Below are 12,275 nucleotides of genomic sequence, written 5' to 3'. Positions count from 1 at the left end.
AAAGGGCTTCCTTGGTGGCTCAGTGGTAAAGAATCTACCTGCCAATGCAGGAGAATTGGGTTTGATCCCTGGGTTGGGAAGATTTCCTGGAAAAGGAAGTGGCAACCTACAGCAGTATTCTTGTGTGGGAAATCCCATTGACAGAGGAGCCTCAAGGGTTACAATCAATGGGGTCACAAAAGAGTCGGACATGACTAAATGACTAAACAATAAACATTACAAAAGAATTAGATGGCTGATCTGTGTTGTATGGCAGAAACCAATACAACATTGTAAAGCAATTTTCCTCCAATTAAAAATAAAGAAATAAAAATGATAAGATTATTTAAAAAGAGTTAGATGGTTAATTGGCTTCATTTCCTGTCATAAATTCCCAGTAAGTTTAACAGCAAGTTAAAATAATAAAGTTTCTGCTTTATTAAATAGTTAATTAAATAGTTAATTAACATCACTTTGGAAATAATTTTGTTTAAGAGTGGAAAATTTTTTTCAGAATTTCATTGTAAGGTTTATGCAAAGATAAACTTGCTCCTTTTAAACTTTAATCCAAAAATATTTTGATTTCCAGTTGTACTTCCACTGACTAAAAAATATCTCAAGAGGTTTTGGATAGGTTCCTTAATAAGAGATGTCATCTGACTTCGATGTGCTACAACAATTACTAAAAATAGCAAAAGAACACTAGCGTGTTGGGCCAGATGCCGTGCTACATTGTGAAATTTGAAATTCTTCTAATTCTCAACATTTCTTGGCACTTTAATATTTTAACCAAGTTATATAGTGGATTGCAATTGAACAGAAATGATAAAACATCAAATGGCAAAGTGAGATGGCTACACAAATGAAATGCACAATATTGGAGATAATATTACAGAGATAATCAATGGAATAAATAAAATGATAAATACAAGGTTATAAAATTTCATGTTCTTTTTAGTTTCATTTAAGTTAAGCAAATTGTTTAATGATTTTCTTTGATAGTAAAAATCTTGTTAATCAAAATAGTAAAAAGTATAGTATAAGAACATGAGCCTAGGAATCAAAGCCTCAGGTCTTTGAAATATGAAGACTAATTATTATCTTCATTTTGTAAATGAATCCAACTCTCTAATGGCAAAACTATAACATGACTTATCATAGTTTAACAGAAAAATTTATAATGCCTTGTTTTAACTCTTTTTTGTCCTAAATAATACTTGATGAGATAAAATTCTAGTATCAGTGTTAACAATAATTTTGAATTTCTAAGTTTAGAAATTCTTAGCATTTAACTTGAAATAAGTGAAAACTTTTTATATTTATCTGCTGCTGCTGCTGCTAAGTTGCTTCAGTCGTGTCCGACTCTGTGCAACACCAGAGAGGGCAGCCCACCAGGCTCCGCCGTCCCTGGGATTCTCCAGGCAAGAACACTGGAGTGGGTTGCCATTTCCTTTTCCAATGCATGAAAATGAAAAGTGAAAGTGAAGTCGCTCAGTCGAGTCCGACTCCTAGCGACCCCATGGACTGCAGCCTACCAGGCTCCTCCATCCAAGGGATTTTCCAGGCAAGAGTACTGGAGTGGGGTGCCATTGCCTTCCCGTTTTATATTTATCTAGAACTATACAAATCATAGTTTCTAAAGGCAAATACTTTCTGAGACATTGCTTCTATTAAATAATATTTAGAAACTTATTTGAAAATACTCTGCATCAGACTTAATTATATATCCTGTAGTTTCAAAGCTTTCTAATTTTTTGTTCTAATGATACACTTTCATTTCCTCCCTGACCATTCTGAATGACTACATGGAAATAATTTACTGGATAATTTCCAAGTTCACATTTTAGTCAATGCTGGAGTACTTATCTTAATTTAGTTTCCAGATCTGAGAAAGAAAGATGAGTTGCCTTTTAAAATGAATCAAAGCAAAGTCTGTTGAACACAATAATTATTTTCCCACCTGTTCTTTTGTTAAATGATGAGATTTTACCACTGGCAAAACATAGAGAAACAAAAAGGAAAAAGTTTTTACTATATAATTGGCATACTGAAATTTAAGATTTGTCTTATAGTTAACTAATGTTAAGTCAGACGTATTCCAGAAGTGTCCTAATTACATATTATAATGTCTTAAGACATATTCTAGAATGTCTTTCAAGTGAGCTATAGATAAGCACTGATGACTGAGACTCAAGTACATTGATTTGTTTATGTGTGTGGCAGGGAGCAATTGGGCCTGATTCTTAACTGATATAATTTACAAAATATGAGGAAATAAAAAAGTGATTTTACTAGTACCTGTTTTTTTGTATGGGAACTTTTAGACATTTCATAGAGAATGTACTTGGCTAACATATGCACTTTGCTATTTCTTCACATGAAAGAAATACAAGTTTTAATTGTTTGTAAAAGATAACTAAAACATCAGAAAAAGAGAATACACAAAATAACAACTACACTGAAATTTACTTCCTAATATATATTGATGTATGTATGCATACAATATTTATTAACATATGTATACATATATACACTTTTTAAATGGTTGACTTACTCTATGAATGACAGTAGTCATATTAGATGAAAAAACACACGGCTATCATTTACTCATGAATATTCCTGGAAATAAGAAATTAGAATTTCTCACAACTTGCTTTCTATTATTTTACTCATGTACTATCATCCACACAATTATTCAAAATGGACATACGGTATAATGTATTTATTGTCTTTAATTTCCTTTTTTAAACCTCCCCTTTTATTTTCCACTTACTGATCATAACAGACACTGTGTTCACATTGGGGTTGAAAGAGCAGCGTCCTTTCCCAGATTCACACTTGGAGTCAATCATGAAAACTTGGTCCTTTATTATAGATAAAATTGAAAATGTAAAAAAAAATAAATTACTTTATCTTAGTTAACCAATTGTTCTTTAGTAAAACAAAGCATCATCATGAATAACATGCCTTCTACTTGGTTGCTTATGCCTTCCCAATTTTACTATGTTAAAGTTTTCTTGGCCTATATGAAGAATGCATCTGTAAGTTATAAACTAACCTTAGCAGGTCAAGTTCTCATCCTATTACACTCCCCATAAAGTTAATCCAAGTTCTCAAATCAACATCAATAAAAACACTTGGCTTAGAAAAATGGTACAGATAAACCTATTCCAGTGTAAGAATATAGATGCAGATGTGGAGAATGGACATGCAGACACAGGGGGAAGGGGAGGGTGAGACAAATTGGGAGCTTAGGATTGACATATATAAATTACCACGTGTAAAAGAGAAAGCTAGTGAGAACCCGCTCTAGAAGCTCAGCTTGGTGCTCGGTGATGACCTAGTGGGTGGGATCGGGGTGGAGTGGGAGGGAGACGCAAGAGGGAGGGGATATATGTCTACTTATAGCCGATTCACTTATTGTACAGCAGAAACTAACAGTGTGAAGCTACTAAAAAAAAAAAAAAATCAACACTTGGAAATCAAAGATCATCATAAACCTGAACTAGATATGTTGAACATTGGCCAAAAGAAGAAAACTGTTCACAGAGAAACAATGTGTATAAGGATTATGATTACTTTCAAGATAATCAAGATCTTTTTTAAATATAAAATTTTATGTTACCACTTTGTTATAGAAAGCATTGTACTAGATTTAACAAAATAATTCATAATTTAGTTAAAAATGCTTCATTTACTCATTCATTTACTTAACAAAAATTTGACAAGCATCTACTATGTGCCAAACACTGACAAAACATTGGGGACAGAGTAACAAAACAGTCAAAAATTCTTACCTGTAGGTAATTTATAAACCAAAGATAGAGAATGGAAATAGAGAATATAAAAAGAATAAACATGCAAAATATTGAGTATGTTAGATGATACTCAGTGCTTTGGAGAACATTTAAGCAGGGAATGGGGGCAGTGGGTTCAGTTAGAAATATAATGGTCAGTGTAGCTTCACTGAGAGGGAGCATTTTGTTGGTATATTTATCTTTTTACTTAAATAAAGTTAGTAAAAGCTACTACTAAAATTCAAAGAAAAAATGATCACATTGTTGATTGTATTGGATGATGGAAGACCTTAATTATTAAGGTGTTTTCCAAAATTATCCCAAAGAAAATGCAAGCTCAACATTTTTGAGTATGGAATAAAAGGATCAAAACACTGTTTTAAGAAGACTGGATCTTATCTTATTCTTTAAGAAGACTGAGAATGGTGGTTATAAACACAGATACTGAATTCAAGAAAATAAATTTGTTTTCAACTCAGTCCAGGAATTAGGGAATAATAATCTGACATGCTAGGATCTCTTGGTTAGGATAAGAGTGGTAAAGACACGAGAAGATCTGTAAAGTGAAAATAGATAGAGCTTGATAATCAATAACTAATTGAATATAGTTCAAGAAGATGAAGAAAATAAAGTTGATTCTGAAGTTTTACTCTTTAAAGAAAAACTATTTCATTTTTGTTATACTGAGCTTAATGTATTGCAAGAAATCTCTTGAGGTAATGGGAAATCATACTGCTTCAAATGAATCACAGTGCTCTAGCCTAGAAAAGTCCTACAACTCAATGCTCTTTATGGATTGACTCCAAAGATGAGGAAAACATGGCTTTTCCAAGATCACACACAGATAAATAGTGACAAAAGCAAAATTCAGTCATGTCTGCTTTCTAAGAGGGTATTGTTTGTATAATGTTGTTGTTCAGTTGCTAAGTCACATCTGACTCTTTGCAACCCCATGAACTCCAGCACAAAAGGCTTCCCTGTCCTTCACTATCTCAATGAGTTTGCTCAAACTCATGTCCACTGAGTTGGTGATGCCATACAACCATCTCATTCTCTGCACCCCCTTCTCCTTTTGCCCTCAATCTTTTCCAGCATCAGGGTCTTTTCCAATGAATTGGCTCTTTGCATCAGATGGCCAAAACATTAGAGTTTCAGCTTCAGCATCAGTCCTGCCAACGAATAGTCAGTGTTGATTTCCTTTAGAATTGACTTGTTTGATCTCTGTGCTGTACAAGCAACTCTCAAGAATCTTCTCCAGCCTGACAATTAGAAAGCATGAATTCTCTGATGCTCAGTCTTCTTTATGGTCCAGCTCTCACATCCGCACATGACTACTGGGAAAACCATAGCTTTGACTATAAGGAACTCTGTCAGCAAAGTGATGTCTCTGCTTTTTAATAAGCTGTCTAGCTTTGTCAAAGCTTTTCTTCCAATGAGCAAGTGTCTTAATTTTGTGGCTGTAGTCACAGTCTGCAGTGATTCTGGAACTCAAGAAAATAGACTGTCACTATTTCACCATGAAGTGATGGGACCAGATGCCTTGATATTTGTTATTTTGAATGTTAAGTTTAAAGCCAGCTTTTTCACTCTCCTCTTTCACCCTCATCAACAGGCTCTTTAGTTTCTCTTTACTCTCTGCCATTAGAGTGGTATCATCTGCATACCTGAAGTTGTTGATGTTTCTCCCAGCAAACTGGATTCCAGTTTGTAAGTCATCCAGCCCAGCATTTTTCATGATTCACTCTGCAAAGAAGCTAAATAAGCAGAGTGACAATATACAGGTTAGATGTACTCCTTTTCCAATTTTGAACCGGTTGCTTGTTCCATGTCAGGTTCTAATTGTTGCTTCTTGACCTGCACACAGGCTTCTTAGGAGGCAGGCAAGGTGGTTGGGGATTCCCATCTCTTTAAGAATTTTCCAGTTTGTTGTGATCCACACTTATGTATGAACGTGAGAATTGCATTATAAAGAAAGCTGAGCACCGAAGAATTGATGCTTTTGAACTGTGGTGTTGGAGAAGACTCTTGAGAGTCCCTTGGACTGCAAGGAGATCCAACTGATTTCCTAAAGGAAATAAGTCCTGAATATTCATTGGAAGGTTTGATGTTGAAGCTGAAGCTCCAATACTTTGGCCACCTGATGCAAAGAACTGACTCGTTGGAAAAGACCCTGATGCTGGGAAAGATTGAAGGCGGGAGGAGAGGGGGACGACAAAGGATGAGATCATTGGATGGCATCATCGACACGATGAAGATGAGTTTGAGTGAGCTCCAGGAGTTGGTGATGGACAGGGAAGCCTGGTGTTCTGCAGTCCAGGGGTGGCAAAGAGTTAGACATGACTGATCGACTGACCTGATCTGATCTGACAGTCAGAGGCTTTAGTGCAGTCAATGAAGGAGAAGTAGATGTCTTTTTGGAATGCCCTTGCTTTTTTTAAGATTCAGCAGATGTTGACAATTTGCTCTCAGGTTCCTCTGCCTTTTCTAAAACCAGTTTGTATATCTGGAACCTCTTAGTTCACATATTGTTGAAGCCTAGCTTTAAGGATTTTGAGCATTATTTTGCTAGCATATGAAATGAGCACAACTCTATGGTAGTCTGAGCATTCTTTGGCATTGCCTTTCTTTGGGATTGGAATGAAAACCAACCTTTTCCAGTCCTGTGGCCACTGCTGAGTTTTCCAAATTTGCTGGCATATTGAGTGCAGTACTTTTACAACCTCACCTTTTAGAATTTTTTTTTGTTTTGTTATTCTTTTTTTTTTTTTTAATTTTATTTTATTTTTAAACTTTACATAACTGTATTAGTTTTGCCAAATATCAAAATGAATTTTAAATAGCTTAGCTGGAATTCCATCACCTCTACTAGCTTGGGTCATAGTGATGCTTCCTAAGGCCTACTTGACTTTGCACTCCAGGAGGTCTGGCTCTAGGCGAGTTATCACACCACTGTGGTTATCTGAGTCAATAAGATCTTTTTTTATATAGTTCTCTGTGTATTCTTGCCACCTCTTCTTAATATCTTCTGCATCTTCATAACATTAATCTCCTTTATTGCATTCATCTTGGCATGAAATGTTCCCTTAGTATCTCTAATTATCTCAAAGAGATCTCTGCTGCTGCTGCTAAGTCGCTTTAGTCGTGTCCGACTCTGTGCGACCCCAGAGATGGCGGCCCACCAGGCTCCCCTGTCCCTGGGATTCTCCAGGCAAGAACACTGGAGTTGGTTGCCATTTCCTTCTCCAATGTATGACAGTGAAAAGTGAAAGTGAAGTCACTCGTCGTGTCCAACCCTCCGCGACCACATGGACTGCAGCCTTCCAGGCTCCTCCATCCATGGGACTTTCCAGGCAAGAGTACTAGAGTGGGGTGCCATTGCCTTAGTCTTTACCGTTCTATTGTTTTCCTCTATTTCTCTGCATTGCTCACTTAAGAAGGCTTTCTTATCTCTTCCTGCTCTTCTCTGGAACCCTGCACTCAGTTGGGTATATCTTTGCTTTCCTCTTTTGCCTTTAGCTTCTCTTCTTTCTCAGCTATTTATAAGGCCTACTCAGACAACCAATTTTCCTTCTTGCATTTCTCTTTCTTGGGAATGGTTTTGGTCATCATCTACTATATAATATTACAAACCTCTGTCCACAGTTCTTCAGGCACTCTATCCAATCTAAACCCTTGAATCTGTTTGTTCCTTCCACTGTATAATCATAAGGGACTTGATTCAGGTCATACCTGAATGGTCTAGTGGTTTTCCCTACTTTCTTCTACTTAAGGCTGAGTTTTCCAATAAGGTATTAATGATCAGAGCCAGTCAGCCTCTGGTCTAATTTTTGCTGACTGTATAGAGCTTCTCCATCTTTGGGTGCAAAGAATATAACCAATCTGATTTCATTGTTGACCATCTGGTGACATCCACATATACAGTAATCTCTTGCATTGCTGAAAGAGGTTGTTTGCTATGACCAGTGTGTTCTCTTGGCAAAACTCTGTTAACCTTTGCCCTGCTTCATTTTGTACTCCAAGGCCAAACTTGTCTATTACTCCAGGTATCTTTGACATCCTACTTTTGAATTCTAATCCCCTATGAGGAAAAGGACATCTTTTTTTGGTGTTAGTTTTAGAAGGTTTTGTACATCTTCATAAAACTGTTCAGCTTCAGCTTCTTCAGCATTAGTGGTTGGGGCATAGACTTGGATTACTCTTTAAACAAATAATGATAAACTTGCTGGAAAAAATAAAATTTAGTAACCCTGTATATGTAGCCAGAGTCATATACCAATTTGACGGTAATAGTGATAGTTGTCACTGCAGGAATTGAGGAGATTGCGTAGGTATCACTTGTTCTCCACTGACTTCTTTCTCCATTGCACAGCCTCCTTGGGCTCAAACAGTAGAGTTTAAATCTTGTCATCACCAGGAAAGTATGTGGTAGACCCAAATAGACACTAATTCAAGCATTCTGCAAGAATTCTTCAAACTCATCTCCTAAGAACTCTATTTTTTACAATTCATCTTTTTTCTGCCTTTTTGCTTTCTCATAACCAGTTTATGGTCCATGTTTTTTAATCTTAATTTTTTTTTTGGTAAAAGTGTTAATTTCCTTCATTCTGTGATTTTTCATTGCCCCACAACCTGTAAACACATGTCTATCTACTTTCTTCATACTTGCCTCCAAACTTCTAAGCATTTTGCCAAAGGTGATCCAACAAGGTACATCCAACATAGTATAGATTTGTGATCATCAGCTTAAAATGAATTTGTATCTTCCAAAGGTACTATGCCAACTGGTTCTTCCATTAATAACTTCAAACCTATGCCACCATTGTCAAATCTCCTACTTTATTCTCAGCTCATATGATTGACATGTTGCTGAGAAAGTGAAGTCCTTAAATGAGACATCTTAGGTTCATCATTACCAAATACACACACTAATAAAAACTATAAACTAATACACCCACTAATACACGAGAGGAAATATTTCTCTTACTGTAAGGCCAATGCTTTCACCAATGTTTCAGATCCTCTTATTCAGTCTTCGTAGGCATACTTAGGTATACTTTCCATTATCCTTACTCTTTCTTTAATTTTATTAACTGGATCCTTTACAATATCATTTCAACAACTCCTTCAGTTCTTAAACATTACTCTCCTTGAGAATTACATTTCTTAGAGACTAACATTAACATACATTTGTAATCATTTCTGACTTCTTACTTTCTTCTCAATCTGTTTCAGTTGGGCATCGAACCTCAGTTGCTCTATTGAAAGTCATTTTGACAAGATCCCTGATGCCTATCATGTATACAATTCAGCACTTATATTTTTAGACTTCTTTCTTGGATCTCAATGGTATTTGGGATTATTGCTCACTTGTATCTTTTTATAATGACTTGTCTTTATTCACAGCACCAACACATGCTTTTTTTTTTTTTTTCCTCTCCTCTAGTTTCTTAGTCTTTTTTTGGAGATTCCTTTTCCTCCATATGGCTATTTAAATTTAGAAGATCCTTAAGTCTCAATCATAGTCACTCTTCTCTTTTCATGCTGTATTCTTCCTACACGATTAACTTACACTTTGTTTGGGCTTCAGTTATTCCTGTAAGATAATTACTCAAATATCTATATAGCCAACTTTATACTCAGCTGCCTACTTGATATTTCTACGTTTATCTTTCAACAGCATCTCAGACTCAAAAGAATCATATCCAGGCTAACAAACAAAATGAACAACAGAAGAGCCAATGTGACACAAAATAAAAGTGACAGCACAAATCTGTTCATGATACTTCCTGCTTGAGATTGCTTCAGTTGCTTCTCCTTTGACACAAGACAAAGATTAGTATCCAAAAGGTAGCCCAGAAGTTCTGACATGATTTTTTTCTGCCATTAAATGAATACATCTTTGTAGACTGAATCGACAAGAGGAAAAAATAGGACCAGAAAGACAGTACATGGTGAAAGATCAGGAAAAAAAGGCATAGCAAAATATCCCATGGCCAAAGATGTCAATAAAGGTGCTGAAAAATAGAGGGCATTATATGTTGTAGATTGGTCTAGGAGAAAACATGCTGATTAGGGGAGTCAGTATGATCACTAAGAGTTCTGGTTGTTAGGAAAGAGTTTTAATTAGTAGGTGAAAATTAAATTCAGATTTGGAAGGTTTAATGCAAGATAGGGAAAATAGGAATATAAAAGCTGAAAAATAGTTTACTAGTCCGAGAAGTTTTGTGATAAAGTAAAAGAGAGTGAAAGGAGAGGGTTGGAAAAAAGTCACAGGAAGGGAAACCTACTGTTAAAGAAGAAAAAAAGAGTAAATGCAGGGGAAAGGAAAGAAGATGTAAAACAGTGATGAAGGCTAAAGATTAAATAACTTTATTGGTAAGAAAAATGCACAGCTTTTCTTCTGACATGAGAAAAACTACAATAAAATGAATAAAAAGAAAAGTTTGGTGACTAATTTGCTTTAAAAAGCACAAGGAATAAATTGAATGCCTGTGATATTCTTGATTAGTCAAAGTTATCTGATTGATGAGTTGCAGCATCAGGAGCTTAAACAGTATGTATTCACTTATGGGAACTGATGTTATAGATGCATCTGATAAAACCAATCAGAGATGAGATGTAACATTCTAAGATTGCACAGCAAAATTAACCAATAATTGTTTCTTATTAATGTTTTATTCATTATTTAAAGTCATCATTTACTTGTGTCGTTTTTTTTTTTTTTCCAGGACCAGAAGACAGGGGATAAAGAGAAGAATCATGTTAGGAATCTATGCAGCAAGAACTGTAGACTCTTTGAGAAGCATCACTGAAGGCTCTAGGAAAGCATTGACTCAGTTTCACAATATACTGGAAGGGCCATAGAGTCTAATAAAAGTATGTGATGTTCCAAACATCAAGCAGGGTTATATAGTCTCAGAAATAAAATGTAATACTTAATGAATGTGCCACCCTAACCTCCATTTTAAAAGTGGCTTCAAGTACAAGAAACATGCCATATCTTAGTACAAACAGGATGTTAGCAGTAAGTACTGCCTCTGATCACTACAAAATACAATGTTAGTGATGAATAAATAGAACTCTCTCAAAATACAATGTTCTGCATCATGGCCTTTTATTTTAAACTAAATAAAATAAATACATTAGGTGTTTGATAAAACTGTGCATTTTGTATTTGTATTATTAATTACATATTATAGATATGTAAATATGATGTGGAAAAACACTGACTTAAGTTGACTATTAAATAAAACATATAAAGCTTAAAATTTTATAACCCTTTTCACACTTAAATATGCTCTTAAGATATTTAAAGAGATTAATTAATGGAAATGCTTTCCCTTTGAAACATATCTTTTGAAGTGAGACTGAAGTAGTTCTTATTTAGTAAAGTGATTAAAATTTGTTTCATGCTGGTTTTCCAAAGGAGATTACTTTTTGGACCAGCTTTCCTATTAAGGCTTGAAGTGTATGTTGGGCAATTTGTACATGGGAAAATGATTTTACTTAAAAATCCGTGCTCTGAAAAGTGCTATGCTATCACTGGCCTGTACCATGACTGCACACCCTTCTCAGTGGAGTTTCTGACAGACTACAGTCTAGGGAAGTGGTTTATTTAATCAGTTGGTCACAGACCTGTGGTTCTAATGACAAGCTCAATGCAGACAACTGTATTCTTCTAAGAAGCACAGCTTTACTTTTCTTTAAGAATTTTAATACTTCATATCATCTTGAACCACTTGTAAACATTCCACTTTGGGATCAAATATTATCAATACCTTACACTTTAAGTAATTGTGAAATCACACCATCTCCTTTCTTTATTTTCTGCAGCTTGTACATTTAGTTGAAGGAAAAAAGGCTACACTTTAAGTAACCTTGCAAATAGGAACCAAGCATATTTTGTGTTTAAACGGCTTGAAATTTTTTATGGCCACTAATTATATTTCCAAGTTTTTACTGTTTTACGAAATCTTTGACACTGACATCAAAATAAGAATGAATTATTGTTACACTTACCTCTGATCTCCTCCCTCTGTTCAAATAAGCACAGACTGGGCTGAAAGCACCACTCCCACAGACATACAAATGCGTGCGGTTGAAAGCCTGAATTACACGGACAAAGTTCCCGCAGCCATGCTAAAAGAAAAGGAAAACAGCGGTTAGTAACCCAATGACTTTTATTGCTGTTTCTAAGTATTACTGTTACACTTTGCTATACGTTTTTCTTTATGCCCTAACTTTTTAATTAGTTAGGAGATAACAAGAGAACATGGTTTATTCCATGGTGTATTTTAGGAGGAAGGTTGTCTAACAGATAATGAGCAAAATGATATGTCTCTCTCATATTTCAGTATTTTTTATATTGGGTATGTTTTTATGTTCTGAAATTTTATGAACTTACTCGTTATCTGAGAAAGCTTAGAAATTGAAAAGTATACCAAACTGTTTCTCAATTTTTCCTCAAAACATTACACACACACACACACACTCATCCAT

The 12,275-nt window shown here is 35.2% G+C and overlaps 1 protein-coding gene across 2 annotated transcripts in view; it reads right to left on the bottom strand.

Annotated features, from left to right (window-relative positions):
- The window catches only part of SEMA3C (semaphorin 3C), a 213,380-nt gene that overhangs the window by 75,977 nt on the left and 125,128 nt on the right, over nucleotides 1-12,275 (bottom strand). For both annotated transcript variants that reach the window (XM_025291055.3, XM_006049695.4), the window contains exons 5-6: nucleotides 11,796-11,915; nucleotides 2,753-2,843 (exon numbers count right to left, since the gene is read on the bottom strand). In XM_025291055.3, the coding sequence (XP_025146840.1) occupies nucleotides 2,753-2,843; nucleotides 11,796-11,915 (211 nt within the window). The remainder of the gene's footprint in view (nucleotides 1-2,752; nucleotides 2,844-11,795; nucleotides 11,916-12,275) is intronic.

Source organism: Bubalus bubalis, chromosome 8, assembly GCF_019923935.1.
Source record: "Bubalus bubalis isolate 160015118507 breed Murrah chromosome 8, NDDB_SH_1, whole genome shotgun sequence".
Classification (NCBI taxonomy): Eukaryota; Metazoa; Chordata; class Mammalia; order Artiodactyla; family Bovidae; genus Bubalus; species Bubalus bubalis.
This window is presented reverse-complemented; position numbering and strand designations above follow the sequence as displayed.